The sequence below is a fragment of the Primulina huaijiensis genome, chromosome 1 (genome assembly GCF_012295235.1).
Source record: "Primulina huaijiensis isolate GDHJ02 chromosome 1, ASM1229523v2, whole genome shotgun sequence".
In the NCBI taxonomy this organism is placed as follows: domain Eukaryota; kingdom Viridiplantae; phylum Streptophyta; class Magnoliopsida; order Lamiales; family Gesneriaceae; genus Primulina; species Primulina huaijiensis.
The window spans coordinates 23,738,315-23,751,065 of record NC_133306.1 but is presented as its reverse complement, the minus strand read 5'-3'; the positions used below and the strand labels follow the sequence as shown (position 1 = coordinate 23,751,065).

At 35.2% G+C, this 12,751-nt stretch overlaps 2 protein-coding genes across 4 annotated transcripts; both read right to left on the bottom strand.

Annotated features, from left to right (window-relative positions):
- Window positions 1–244: 244 nt before the first annotated feature.
- On the bottom strand, window positions 245–6,273 carry LOC140986520 (transcription factor MYB3R-3-like). 3 transcript variants are annotated; one of them, XM_073454807.1, is made up of 8 exons: window positions 5,690–6,273; window positions 4,797–4,979; window positions 4,079–4,130; window positions 3,900–3,957; window positions 3,242–3,336; window positions 3,028–3,131; window positions 2,382–2,510; window positions 245–1,475 (listed from the first exon to the last, which is right to left on the bottom strand). In XM_073454807.1, the coding sequence occupies exons 2-8, from the start codon at window positions 4,973–4,975 to the stop codon at window positions 434–436; spliced, it is 1,659 nt and encodes a 552-aa protein (XP_073310908.1). In that variant the 5' UTR covers window positions 4,976–4,979; window positions 5,690–6,273; the 3' UTR covers window positions 245–433. The 3 variants fall into 3 exon arrangements, with proteins under 3 accessions (XP_073310908.1, XP_073310917.1, XP_073310899.1); XM_073454816.1 differs by having other exon boundaries at window positions 4,797–4,947; XM_073454798.1 differs by having other exon boundaries at window positions 4,797–5,013; window positions 5,690–6,272.
- A 3,812-nt stretch (window positions 6,274–10,085) lies between these two features.
- Window positions 10,086–10,956, bottom strand: LOC140986510 (metallothionein-like protein type 2). The gene is made up of 3 exons (XM_073454787.1): window positions 10,776–10,956; window positions 10,575–10,658; window positions 10,086–10,495 (listed from the first exon to the last, which is right to left on the bottom strand). The coding sequence occupies exons 1-3, from the start codon at window positions 10,841–10,843 to the stop codon at window positions 10,411–10,413; spliced, it is 237 nt and encodes a 78-aa protein (XP_073310888.1). The 5' UTR covers window positions 10,844–10,956; the 3' UTR covers window positions 10,086–10,410.
- Between the last annotated feature and the right edge of the window lie 1,795 nt (window positions 10,957–12,751).

Below are 12,751 nucleotides of genomic sequence, written 5' to 3'. Positions count from 1 at the left end.
GATGATGAGAACGTATCTGGAGTTATAAATGGAACTAAACCTCCTACAAGGAAATTCTTCAGGGAAAAATATACATAAACATCAGCAACATAGAATATCCTGTGTCCGGCCTCTAAATCATTTGTCCGCAGGGATCTCGGTTATACTCGTTTATTCTGAAAACCCAATCTGAATCAATATACCATCACTTACAAACATAAAGTAATTCTAACTGAAGGACGAGAACGAACGAAGAAACAATAATAAATAATTTTAGTTCCAAAATTATTGTCAAAAAAGGGGAATATCATGATTCGATATGATGCACACAAGTGAGCAGTAATGAGTAACAAAAGAATTATCTCTAATAGAAAGTGCAGCATTCTAGGATAAGAACAGGTGCCTCGCTTAAGAGTCTATTTTACAGCCACGCATAATGAATCATTCAACTACATCACCCTCGCCTTTGACGTGTGTAGAACTTTGTTACAGGAGGTACTCCCCTGGTTGTCAGGTCTACTGATTTTGTATCATTTTGATGACAGTTTTGCTCCATGTTAGAAGCAAAATTGAGCTGCTTCCCGACAGACGTGAGAACAGAAGTCCTTGTTAAGTTTAACCGATACGGAGGAGATGCATTGAAGGACTTGGTGGTTATTGATTGAATGTCATCTTTGCATGTATGATCAGCGCATAAACTATGGTTTTGTGAACCTACCTTCACGGAAGTGTTCATATGAGTTTTCTCGCCAATTGGCAAATTTGTTTCCCCATGCTGCGTTCCAATTCTTCTCTTTCTCAGAATGGATGGGGTATTTGGAAAGCTCCTAGCAGCCATTTTGGCAGCAATTTCCAGTATAGATTCTGGAGTTAATTCACTCCTGCTTCCACCTGCTACACTTGGTGGAGTAACCGAAGCTTTAGAAGGCGTATATGGAGTAATGTCTGATTCAGACTGCATTAAGTGATTATTAGAAAATTTCAAATCTAATTGAGCACAGCTGTCTGAATGTGGTGGCACGTAATATAGTGTTCCATGTACAGGTACATCCCAATGCGATCCGGGACCATATGTATGGTAGTTATGAGAATCATCATATATTCCGTGCCTCTCAATCTTAGATATTTTGTTTAATTGTATATTAGCTGCTTCTGAGGGCATCTTGTCACAATCAGTGCTCTCAGATATGGCAGACTCAATTTGCAGATCAACAGTTGAGGAAGCAAAATCATGACTTTTGGTCATAATATCTGTTAAATCCTTTCCATCTTCTACTTTCTGTGTACCAGTGGTTCCAGAAGACACTAAAATAGAAATATTCATTCCCCTGTTTGAAACAGAAGGCGGTTCTCCACTAAGAGTAGTTCTATCGATGTCACTGGCACTATCTCGATTAACATGTTTCGCAATTGTAGGAAGGTTCCCGGTAGCCTGATAGAAATCAAATTTCTTTTTCAGAGAGCTGTTCCAGTGATTCTTGATTGCATTATCAGTTCTGCGCAGATTACAGGCAGTTATAAGTTTAATGCAAAATTGTTGTGTGCGGTAAACAGTATCGTGCACAGTTGAGTTTTTTTATGCATAACAATGGCAACCTACCTCTTATCACAAGACATGGCCGACATAAACAAACTTTGATGCATACATAGAAATGAGGAATCCACCTGAAATATGCCTTTTCCTAACTACTCGAGGACAGTTATATAAGTTTATTTTTCACAATCATGAATCTCATTTGCAAAAATTAAGAAAACTATTATTTATGACACTCAAAATTTTATACTAGCTTTCCATTATAGTTCTAGAAAAGATCTTTATCTATTCATGTGCATCGCAATGGATATACACCAAGGGACGAGCATTCACTAGATACGAAGAGGCTATTTAATCAAAGCCATGAAACAGAAAACGGTACTTTTTAAAGAGGCTATTTAATCAAAGCCATGAAACAGAAAACGGTACTTTTCAAAGAGGCATATCCTACATGTTCATTGGACATGGCACAGCACCGTGTATACAATTGTCCAAAGAAGCAAGTAGATGGAAGAAATTGGTAAATAAAGCAAGGTGGAGTAGCAAACAAGAGCCTAAGCAAAATTGCATTGCAATTCTTTAATCGTGAAGACTCTCCAGTAGCATCTCTCTATTATAACATATCTTAATCAATTCAGTTTTCACAGGGTTTGAATGTATTTCTGGAAGACAGAATAAAACGAGGAAATTTAGTGAAATTGGTGATATTAGAAACCATGACCACGTGAAAAAGCTGCGGAAAGGCAAAAATAAGAGGATTCACTTTTCTTAACACAGGGTACGTCTCTCCAAGAGTCGCCGCCTCATAGGAAACTACTCCCCACCCCCCACCCCTGCGCAGATCGATATAGCAGTGTAATATCAATACCTTCCAGGTAGAAGTTTCGCTAATTCAGCCCATTTATTCCCATGAACCTGATGGGCATTAAGCAAAGTAAGTTCCTCCTCCATAGTCCAGACATCCTTCTTAATGTTCGGATTCAAATGATTGTGCCACCTGAAGTTGCCCAAGAAATGGGAATCAATTTATACAATGGACATATTAGAAAATTTTAACTCCAACGCATATAACTAAAAAAACGAACTCCAGAAATTGCTTCACAGATTAATCAGTTATGCAAGAACAAAAAAATGTAAACAGCTTATGAATGTCAAATATCCAAACTTCTCAAAATTCTTAACTTGATGTCCGTTCAATATTACATCAATCGATAAACATAAAATGTCTTCCATCTCAAGAGCTCAAACTTTGAGAAGAAAGTAGTCACCGGCCCTCACAATTGATAATCATAAAATGTCTTCCATCACAACCGCTTAAAATGTCTGAATGGGGCTGGTGCTTCAACCATGAGCGTTTAATATTAGGCAACATGAGCATAAGAAACCTGATAAATGATGACAGATATATTTAACATTTACAAGGAAACTATACACACTTACATACACATGCAAAACTTTGGTGGACAACTCTCAATACCATATATATCGAGAATACGAGTCGTTAAAAATGTTACCTCTCGCGGCACTGCTTTCCAATTCGACCGGACAACGATTTTGCTATAACCGACCATTTTTTAGGCCCATATTTAGCTACCAGTTCTGAAATTTTATCATCCTCCTGAACGTAGCAGAGCACGGTTACAGAATCACACACATTCATAGTCCATAATAGAATATTTGAAAAATGAAACAGACAATAATAGGAGAGGGAGGGCTTCAACTGCCAACCTCTTGAGTCCAGGGACCTTTAACAAGTTCGGGATTAAGAACTTTTTGCCACCGATGCAAGCATTGCACTTCCGATCTATGCGGGAAAACCTCAGCTACATACCCATCAATGTTAGAGAAGGTCACACAATTTTAGCAAGATTCCACCAAGGTTAAAAAAGTACATTAAGCTAGAGTTACAAGTCAATGGAGTAGAAATTGTATGAAGTATACTTTTTTGAACATAAGTGTTAAGGTAAAGCCACTCAAAGAAAGCCTGCTTTTGTTAACCTAGAGCCATAACATTTTTACCTTTAAGAATTCCAAAATCATGTGCAAGAATCACCCTAAATTTTCTTCCGCCATACTCCATAAAAATTTCTATATTGTCAAGATAAAATGACCATCACTGAATCACAGATTAATAAGCATTATTAGTCTTCGGTTCAAGATTCCGTGAATGAGAGTCAAATGTATTGTTTACTTCTGACGAACAAATATCATATGGGCTCCCTACACCTTCAAGTTCACCGTAATGGAGTAATCAATATAATGCCAATGAACCATAACACTACAACATCACTACAACATCATTAAATAGAAATATTCAAAATGAAACTTACGAATATGAACAAAAAGAGCGAATAGCATTATGCATAAATGTCACAGAAAATTATACCTATCTTTTTCCACGACTTCCCTTTGAACGATGTGACAGCTTTCTTTAGTAGATCATCCTAAAACAAAAATAATTGAGGCACTCATAAATTATAATAGCATGAATTTTTTTGAATTAATGGTCTCAAAATTTTTGACCAGGCAGATACATCGTTCTGTAGACTTGATAAAAACTGTTACCTCCTCCGGAGTCCAACCTCCCTTTGCTCTTCTAATTGGCCCAGTAGTTCTTCTATAAAACAAAATCATGTTACAGCTAAAATAAATAAGAAACAGGCTGTTGAACCCTAGACATTCTTCTTATCTTTAAGATCTCAATAAAAAGTTTGATCATCTTTTCAAATTTCACCCTGACACAAATGCTGGTATGCCATTTTTTAAGACAAGGTGAATGAGTAACATAAAGCAATTATTTGTCATCTTAGGCAAAAATAGCATCTTATTGTTGCGAATTTCATACATTTTTCCAGAAAAGTTTTATAAAACTTATAATATATATTTTTGCACTTTGAGTGGGTGATTCCATAATGAAAGGAAAACAGGAGTTCGTTAGGCATTTGACCAAATAAGATAATCAATTTCCTAAAGAACCTATCACTAAAATCCCCCTATACCAAGATAAGGCTAAGTGGAACAAAAAGGGTGAAAGAATTGAACAACTGATCGACCAAAGCTCTAGGGATACAGCCACCATTTTGAATCTTCCCCACAAAAAGTATAACTCTCTAATCAAATAGTAAAGCAAATCATCATCCCTGGAGTAAAGCACATCCTAAAGCTTTAGTTCAAAGAAGAAAAAGAATTTTTCTGGCAAAATGTAATTTGCATAGCCAGTAACAAGCCACAAAACAAATACGTAGCCCAAAAAACATAATATGAGAAGACATAAAAACATTACCGATGAGCTGGCGAAGCATTAATGGGACTTCTGATGCTGGGAGGCATAGAAGCAGCGCTGCAACTGTTCTCAGAAACATAAGAGGTTGAAGAAGCTGTAGATTGCTTGTTCTCAACGAAAAAATCCTCTGGTTTCACCTCTGTCATTTGTCCTTCAAACTCATAACCTCTCAAAATCATCAAACTTCCCAATTCGAGATTCGTCAATCTAATAAACCCTGTATAAAAACAAAACATCATTGTACATTGACGAATCAGAGCTCCTTAAACAGATAAATACACGATTTTATCAAACAAGCAACTCAAAAGAAACTGGTAGCAAATTCGCTGAAATGGAATGCAAGATTCGTACAATAACACCAAAACAAATCTTAAGAATCAAAAACCATTTTCATCAAATATACAATTTGATAAATGATCAATTTTCATAACTTAATGATTTCTAATTTTTCATACACTAATCACGTCATAAGATTCTATAAACCACTGATCTAAAAATTTACAAAAGAGTAAGCTTTCATAAATCGAAATTAAGAAATCACCGTTACTAAGCTTAACAATCGAAAATCAAACTTCCATGATTCACCAATCTAATATTTAAATTACCAAATTGATTGAATAATCAACAAAAAAAAAAGTCTCCAAACTTTCTTACAACAGGATTTCATAAATAACACAGCAATAAGATGAGTTCGCAAAAACCACACAATAATCTCCCAAAAACCTAAAGCATAAAACAAAATCCAAAATCAACTAATCACATAAAAACAAAACCTCACTATGCATCGCTCGGTCAGAGCTAGTAAGGAACAAGAATAAATAGCGTAATTAACCTAATTCATCGGGTCCAATGAAACTGAAGAATTCATATAAATTTTTTTTAAAAAAACTAACCTTCCGAACGGAAATATAATCAATTTTCTTCGAATTCCTAAAACCTAACAAAACAGAAAAATCTCTTGATTAAGAGAGAGATTCCCGAGCTGCAAAAATACCTGGCCGTTGAATGTGAGAGAGAGGAGTAAATATTTGTAGATCTTTTGTATGTAACGAATACTTATCAGGGTGCCTAACGGCGCCGTTAGGCTGATGCAAGAATATAAGAAGATTACTGTGACGGCAATTGACGGTTGTGCTTGGCCGTTAGGTGCCGAAGTTTGAACCTCAAACGGCACATTCGTAGCTCAGCCATTACTTAAGTGCCGAACGTTATAATGCGTAGTAAATCTTCCCGGGTTAATACAGACCGTTGGATAAAAAAAAGATGGCCGAGATTTAGTGGAGTGAATCTAGCAATCGATACGTCGTAACCGATCACCTATTTAATTAAAGAAGGGCGTTTGCGTCACTTACACACCGTCGGATCTCCTGTTGTCGCGGTGGGTAACTATAGTCCGTCGGATTGATTTAGGGCAATATTCGGGCGGCTGAGATTATTAGATGTAGAATATTTAGTTTCCAAGACAAGATTTGACCTGAGTTTAAAAGATGTCAAAGGTATAGAAGATTTACGGCAAAAAAATAAAATAAAAAAATTGGAGCAAAAATTCATTTACATAGTGCCAAATATTTTGCTTGGAAATTTCAGATAATTAATTTAGTCACGGGCACCTATTTAAATTCTACTCTCATATTTTTAATATTAAAATTAAAAATAAAGAGAGAATAATTATTTTCAAATATACGAACATGTTTATTATTTTTTATTAGAGATGTCAATGGGGCGGGTATGGCTAAACTCAAGACCCGCCCCATGAAGAAAACTTGGACCCATTACCCGCCCCACCCCGGTTAAATATTCTTCGGACCCACCCCACCTCGAAAACGAAATGGGGCCGGGTAGACCCGCGAGACCCGTGAGACCCGAATTTTTTTAAAATGAAAACAATAATCTTCTTATCACATGACTGAATTATTAAACAAACAATCCTCTAAATACAACACAATAGAAAAATAATTCATGTCTTCGACCACACTTAATAATAACAAACAAATTATTTTCACGACATAATGAATCACATAAAAAAAAAGAGTTACTAGCTCTCCAATAAAGTCTTGACATCCTCAAAAATAAGTCATAACAAAATTTAAACAGATCAATGTAAAATCAGCGAGTAAGCAATCTTTCAGACACATTATTTAGGACAATGTTCTCCAAACCGGACCGGACCGGCCGGTCAGACCGGTTCAACCGCGAACCGGCCTCCAGACCGGTCCGGAGATAAGTAAAAACCCGGAAAACAGGTTTAACCGGTTAAAACCCGGTTAAACCGAAAAAACCGGAAAAACCGGTTACAACCCGGTTAAACCGGAAAAATTTTTTAACAAATTTTTGCTTTCTGTTTGCTAAACATGTATTATTTTAATTTTTTAAAAAATATTTAGATAAAGGTGTTGGTGAAATGCAAGAAACACCTTCTTTGGACTTGGAAGAACTTTTGGATGGTGGGGATGAAGATGATAATGACTACGAAAGAACACTTCAAGAATTTGATGCGGTGTGGGCATCAAAGGATGCAACTTGAAAGTTGAAACTGGATGTTTGATACTTTTTTGTATAAGAAACTTGATGTTTGCTACTTTTTTGTATAATTAAACTTGATGTTTTCTTGGGCACTTAAACTTAGTCATCACTATTTGGTTACATGTTATGTGTAATTTGGATTTTTGAATTTGAAAAGTGATGTTTATTTGGATATTTGTTGTAATTTTCATCTTAAAAATTAGGTAAAAACTATAAAAACATAAATAATCAATATTTTACTATTTTATTTATTATATAAAATAAATAAAATATTAATTTTATTGATCCGGTTCGACCGTTCGGTGGAACCGGTTGAACCATTTTTTAAGGCTTGACCGGTTCTATTAACGGTCCGGTTATAAAAACACTGATTCAGGATCATCTTCTTCTTCATCTAGAATGGTGGGACAAGTCGGTAAATTACTTGAAGAATTACTTACAAAATTAAAGAGAGAAAGTACATTGAAAAAATAAAACTGTAATTTAAAACCGTGAAAAAAATGTAATTTAAAGAGAGAAAGTATAGTAACAAAATTAAAATGAAAGTACAATGACAAAATAAAAATGTGATTTATTTACCTTCCACGTCACCTCACAACCATCTTCGCGAGCACATCAATTTATATCCACATATATGGGCGGGTATGGGTTGGGTATTATAGGACCCATGACCCGTTCCATACCCAGACGGGTCTCAAAAATTGGACCCGAGACCCGTCCCATGACCCATTTAGTATGCCCAAACCCACCCCAAATGGGGTGGATCCATTGCGGGTCTGGGTAAAACCTGGATCCATTGACATCCCTATTTTTTATGTAGGCATTTAATGTGAATAAATAGATGCTTTACAAAATAGATTTTAAATTATACGATTTATTGTAATAGTAAAATTAACATGTCTTCCTAACCAAGCAATAGAAGAGAGATCGGATGACATCTTATCTTATATAAAATACCACTCTATATTTAACATGTGGAGTATTGTTTTTAAAATTTTACTTTATAAATGGAATAATTCCTTATTTTTGTCCCTAGTTTTATGTTATTTTTCACACGTTGTCCCTTCAAATTCTCTATTAAAAATTTTGAGTTTTCCACAAAGTTGTATCTGTTCTTTCTTAAATTCCATCCATTTTCCTCGAAGCCTGAATTTCTCGAGAAAGAACAAATACTACTATCATTCATATACGGTAAACCGAACAATTTTTTTAATAAGTATATAAATATGTTTTTTAAAATACTCAAACGCATGACCCAAACATATGAATCAAATACTTTTAAATTTGGCTCAAAAAACTTGTCAGCTGATACGATTCTTTTGCAAATTCAAGCACACTACTCCAGAATCATATTTTTTGTAAAAAATAATATATTTGAATAGAGTCTTTAGTTTTTGTTGCAATCGATTTCTAAATAGAAATTATGTTTTGACAGGTGGACGTTATTAAGAAGTCTACACTCCACATTCATAATAGATCAGACTCATAATAGATTCATCATATAATAGGGTAATTCGATCTGATCAATAGCCAAAATTTGAATTGTATGCGGACAAATCTTGGTTATTCCCCTCCGGTGGGACATATCTCATTTCTCCGCTGCCCCCAATAATGCATGGCTTGGGCCCCCCAATGTATATATCTCTTTGTGTGTGTTTTGGTCTAGTTAATTAAATAATTAATTGCGAAACATATATTAATCTGGGCCGTCATTTTTGTGGGTTCTCAAGTTAAATTTCCTAGCCTTAATGATGACAATGTCTGTTTCAAACATAATTTCCACCAATTTCAATTATTGTGTTCGGTCCTTGTTTCATTTTGGCATTATATTATTATACCAGGGCAATCGTCACCATCGATCAAACTAACATCTTGAAAAATGGGTGACCCTTCCCTTCTCTTTAAAAAATTAGAGCAAATTTATGATGGTTGGTTCATGCATCGCAGAAACGTGGTAAGGACCGCCAAACATCATCAGGTTGAGTTCTTTGGCGTAACGTGCTTGCTACTTTGATCTAATTGCTACTATTCACCCAAAAGTTAATCATGTGAGAACAAAGATTCAACGTGTTTTAGAATTTACTATGACTCACATTTGGCACCAATTTTCCCACATACAGGTTTCATGATGTAGAAGAACAGGAGATTAGCAAACTTTGAAATTAGAAAACCATTAAAACCAAATAAAAATAAAATTGATACAATAATTCATCACAAATAAATTCAGTCCCAAAATCTGTTCCCCGCAAGACCAAATTGGGGTTAAGCTATGAGTTTTTTAAACTCATTTCGTACAATATAACAATTAGCTAGGTTTTTTATTTTGCAAGAAAGTTCATCAAACCATAATATAACAATTAGCTAGATTGTACTATGTGGGAAGGTTCTAACTTTTTTCCTAGATTACTACTCATTACCAGTCCATCCCCACCAACATTGTCTCTTTGTAGGCAATTTATTAACCTCAGACACAGGAATTATTGGGGTGCTTAAAAGTCTAAATATTTTATCCAAAAAGAAGGATAGTTAGAAACAAGACTGTCTGGTTCCATTTTAGAATATATAGGGAGAGAGTTCCGTGATGAAAATTGCATTATTTAATCGTAAAATATATGCTTCATACCAATATATCTATCTATCTATCTACACAGGTATTAAGCATAAATATATAGGTAAGAAACATAAAAACAAGAGACTACATAAAGAAGTACGTAATGAAATCAAAACAAGGGGTGATTTTCTTGAAGAAAGAAACATAAAATCACATGATACGAGAGAAGAAAGGAGTTTCCATTAAATCAACCCAACTTTCCTCCACAGGCTCCAGCAAGCAGCAGAGATTACACGCACATCTATACATACAACTTTTTATATTAATACACAAAAACAAGACACCAGCTCCATATTATTTTAAAAAGGGCACAAATCAGATCAGAATCATCCGCGGAGAGGATGATTCTGATTCACCAACACAGGGATTTGGCCCCCTCGGAGAACACACTTCAATTAGACTCAAAATTATCACATATAGTAATTAGTACTAATTTCCTTCTTCCTTTTCATCTCTGCTCCAGAGCCCAACAGGTCCAATTCATTTGCAAGTGCATGGATCGCAGGTGCAGTTTGCGCCGCACTTGCAGCCGTTCTCTGCAGCAGCCTCCGATCCCTCAAAGTACCTGCATCACATTTCATAGTATTGTAGCATTAAAAAATCGACAGAAACATGTGAAAATGATGAATTAAACAGATCCGTACATCTTCTGGGGGGCGACACCAAGGACGAGGGTTTCACCGTTGGTGGTGGCCTCCGAGTAGCTCAAGTCAGGGTACATCTTGCAACTGCATAGATTTCCCACAGATAGTCAGAAAAACCCAAAAATCCTAAAACAAAACCGACACGACACAGAGATTCAAAGAAGAAAAACACCAGAGAGGAAATAGGTTTTAATTACGCACCCTCCACAACCATTGCCACACTTGCAATTAGGGCCGCAGCCACAGCTCCCTCCGCAGCAAGAAGACATATTCTTCGGATTTTTCTTGAGAAAATACAGAAAATTTGAGAAACTCTTGAGATTTCCGATTCCAAACGATTTCTTTGAGTTGAGCGAGATTCAATGATGGACCAATGACCATGATTTATAGCTGGTTTGGTTTGATATCATCCGTACACGTGGCACGATTTCGTAAAGCGGTGACATCTGTGGTGGTGTATTACACCACGTGTACCGTCGTTTCACACTGCCCCAATCGTTGAATCATCCTACGGCAGTTATTTAATGAGATGCCGAAACTGCACGTCCTCCGTTCGATTAAAGCCCATGGAAAATATCAACATTATTATTATTATTATATAATAATATTCGTTCTCATATTATTATACATCATCGTGTGTGTATAGAACCGTAAGCGTAAACGATTTGTGTTGTCCAGTGCAATTTGTGAATAAATAAATACATTAATTTTTAACATTTTCCATTAATATAATTGTCATTTTGTAGACTACACATTGTTTTATGTACATAGTACACCGACTCTGATTTGAAAATGGTTTATCCACACTTATAACTTGTAAATCTTTCAAATTATATTGATAAAAAACCATATTATGAATTAATTCCTATGATTTAATTTAATATAATAGAAGAAAAAATTAGTGATATAGATAAGAATATAATAGGAGATAGCAGAATCCATATAGACGATCTCACTTTCTGTGAAACAAACTTGTATGTCCTGTGTTTTATGCTACAAAAAATTAGTAATTCGGAAAGGGACTTTATTCATTGAATTGACAATTTCCTGATTGATAATTATGTGCGAATATTAGCATCCACAATTAATATTAATATAACTTAAAAGGGTATGAAAATAAAGGTGTTTTTATCAATATTATTGACTTTACCATCCATAATAATTGTACCTCTTCAAATATCTATGTCAATGGAGTAAAGTGGTACTTAATTTTAAGTCATGCATATTCATCGAGTAAATGTGTAAATTTTGTTATATATTGATACTCTATAAATGAGTCCATTAATATTAGGTTCAAACTAGATTTTGGATCTCTAGTCCATCTCCGGCCAAGGTAGAAGGCTCATGATAGGCTCAGATGCCCTCCTATAAATATCAGGTTTGAATGTCTAATTAATTCATTCACTATATTTACTTTCAGCAACACTTTTAGTTGTTCTCTCATTATATTCTCAATCTATGACTTGAACGTCGGAGGAGCTACGCCGAGACACCCTCTCTGCCCCCTTCTAATAGTCCCCTTCGTGATTTCATGCCTAGAGTAAAGTCGATGTTTGTATTTGGACTGGTACCACCTGCTGGAACCGAACCCTAAATTTTCAGTGAGTATCATATATGTTTAAAAACCATCTAAAAGAATAACGGTGACAAATTTTCATCCATGGATACCATTTACTCTATTTTTCAACAAACTCGTGATTCCTCAACATAAATTAAAATCAAAATAGTTTCCTTATGCCAATGGTTTGTATAGACATGAAGTTTGTCATGTTTATGACAGTTCGGACACGAAACTCAATTGATCACTCATCTCCCACATTTATTTCATATATAAATCTAAAAATAATTTTAAATACTTAAATCTAAAAATAATTTGATTATTAACTTTTCATTGCTTTCACATGCCAAGTATGGGTTCGTGCCTGTCTTCTATGCATATGGAGTGTTGGTTTCTTGACCTACTACTATCCAGAGACACAGCCAAGAGGCGGATGTCCGGGATGTGTGCGACCATTTCTCTCAATTTTTAAATTTCATTAATTAAGAATTTAAAATTAATTATATATTTTTCAGATTCCCTGTTAATATTTGTTTGCCCGACCTACATTTTTCTGACTCCATCCTGCTACTTGCGATCTTTGTTCCTCCATGGAAAAGACAAATCAAAATATTTAAAA

Bases quoted from the DNA above. Each gene is read 5' to 3' on its own strand.
- LOC140986520 (XM_073454807.1), bottom strand. From the start codon at position 4,975: ATGATTTTGAGAGGTTATGAGTTTGAAGGACAAATGACAGAGGTGAAA. The intron at 4,131-4,796 runs GTAATGTTTTTA...TTTGTTTTATAG, and splicing joins AATGCTTCGCCAGCTCATCG to AAGAACTACTGGGCCAATTA. The intron at 3,337-3,899 runs GTATAATTTTCT...ATGGGTATGTAG, and splicing joins GAAGTCGTGGAAAAAGATAG to CTGAGGTTTTCCCGCATAGA.
- LOC140986510 (XM_073454787.1), bottom strand. From the start codon at position 10,843: ATGTCTTCTTGCTGCGGAGGGAGCTGTGGCTGCGGCCCTAATTGCAAG. The intron at 10,659-10,775 runs GTGCGTAATTAA...AAATCTATGCAG, and splicing joins TGTGGCAATGGTTGTGGAGG to TTGCAAGATGTACCCTGACT. The intron at 10,496-10,574 runs GTACGGATCTGT...AATGTGATGCAG, and splicing joins GGTGTCGCCCCCCAGAAGAT to GTACTTTGAGGGATCGGAGG.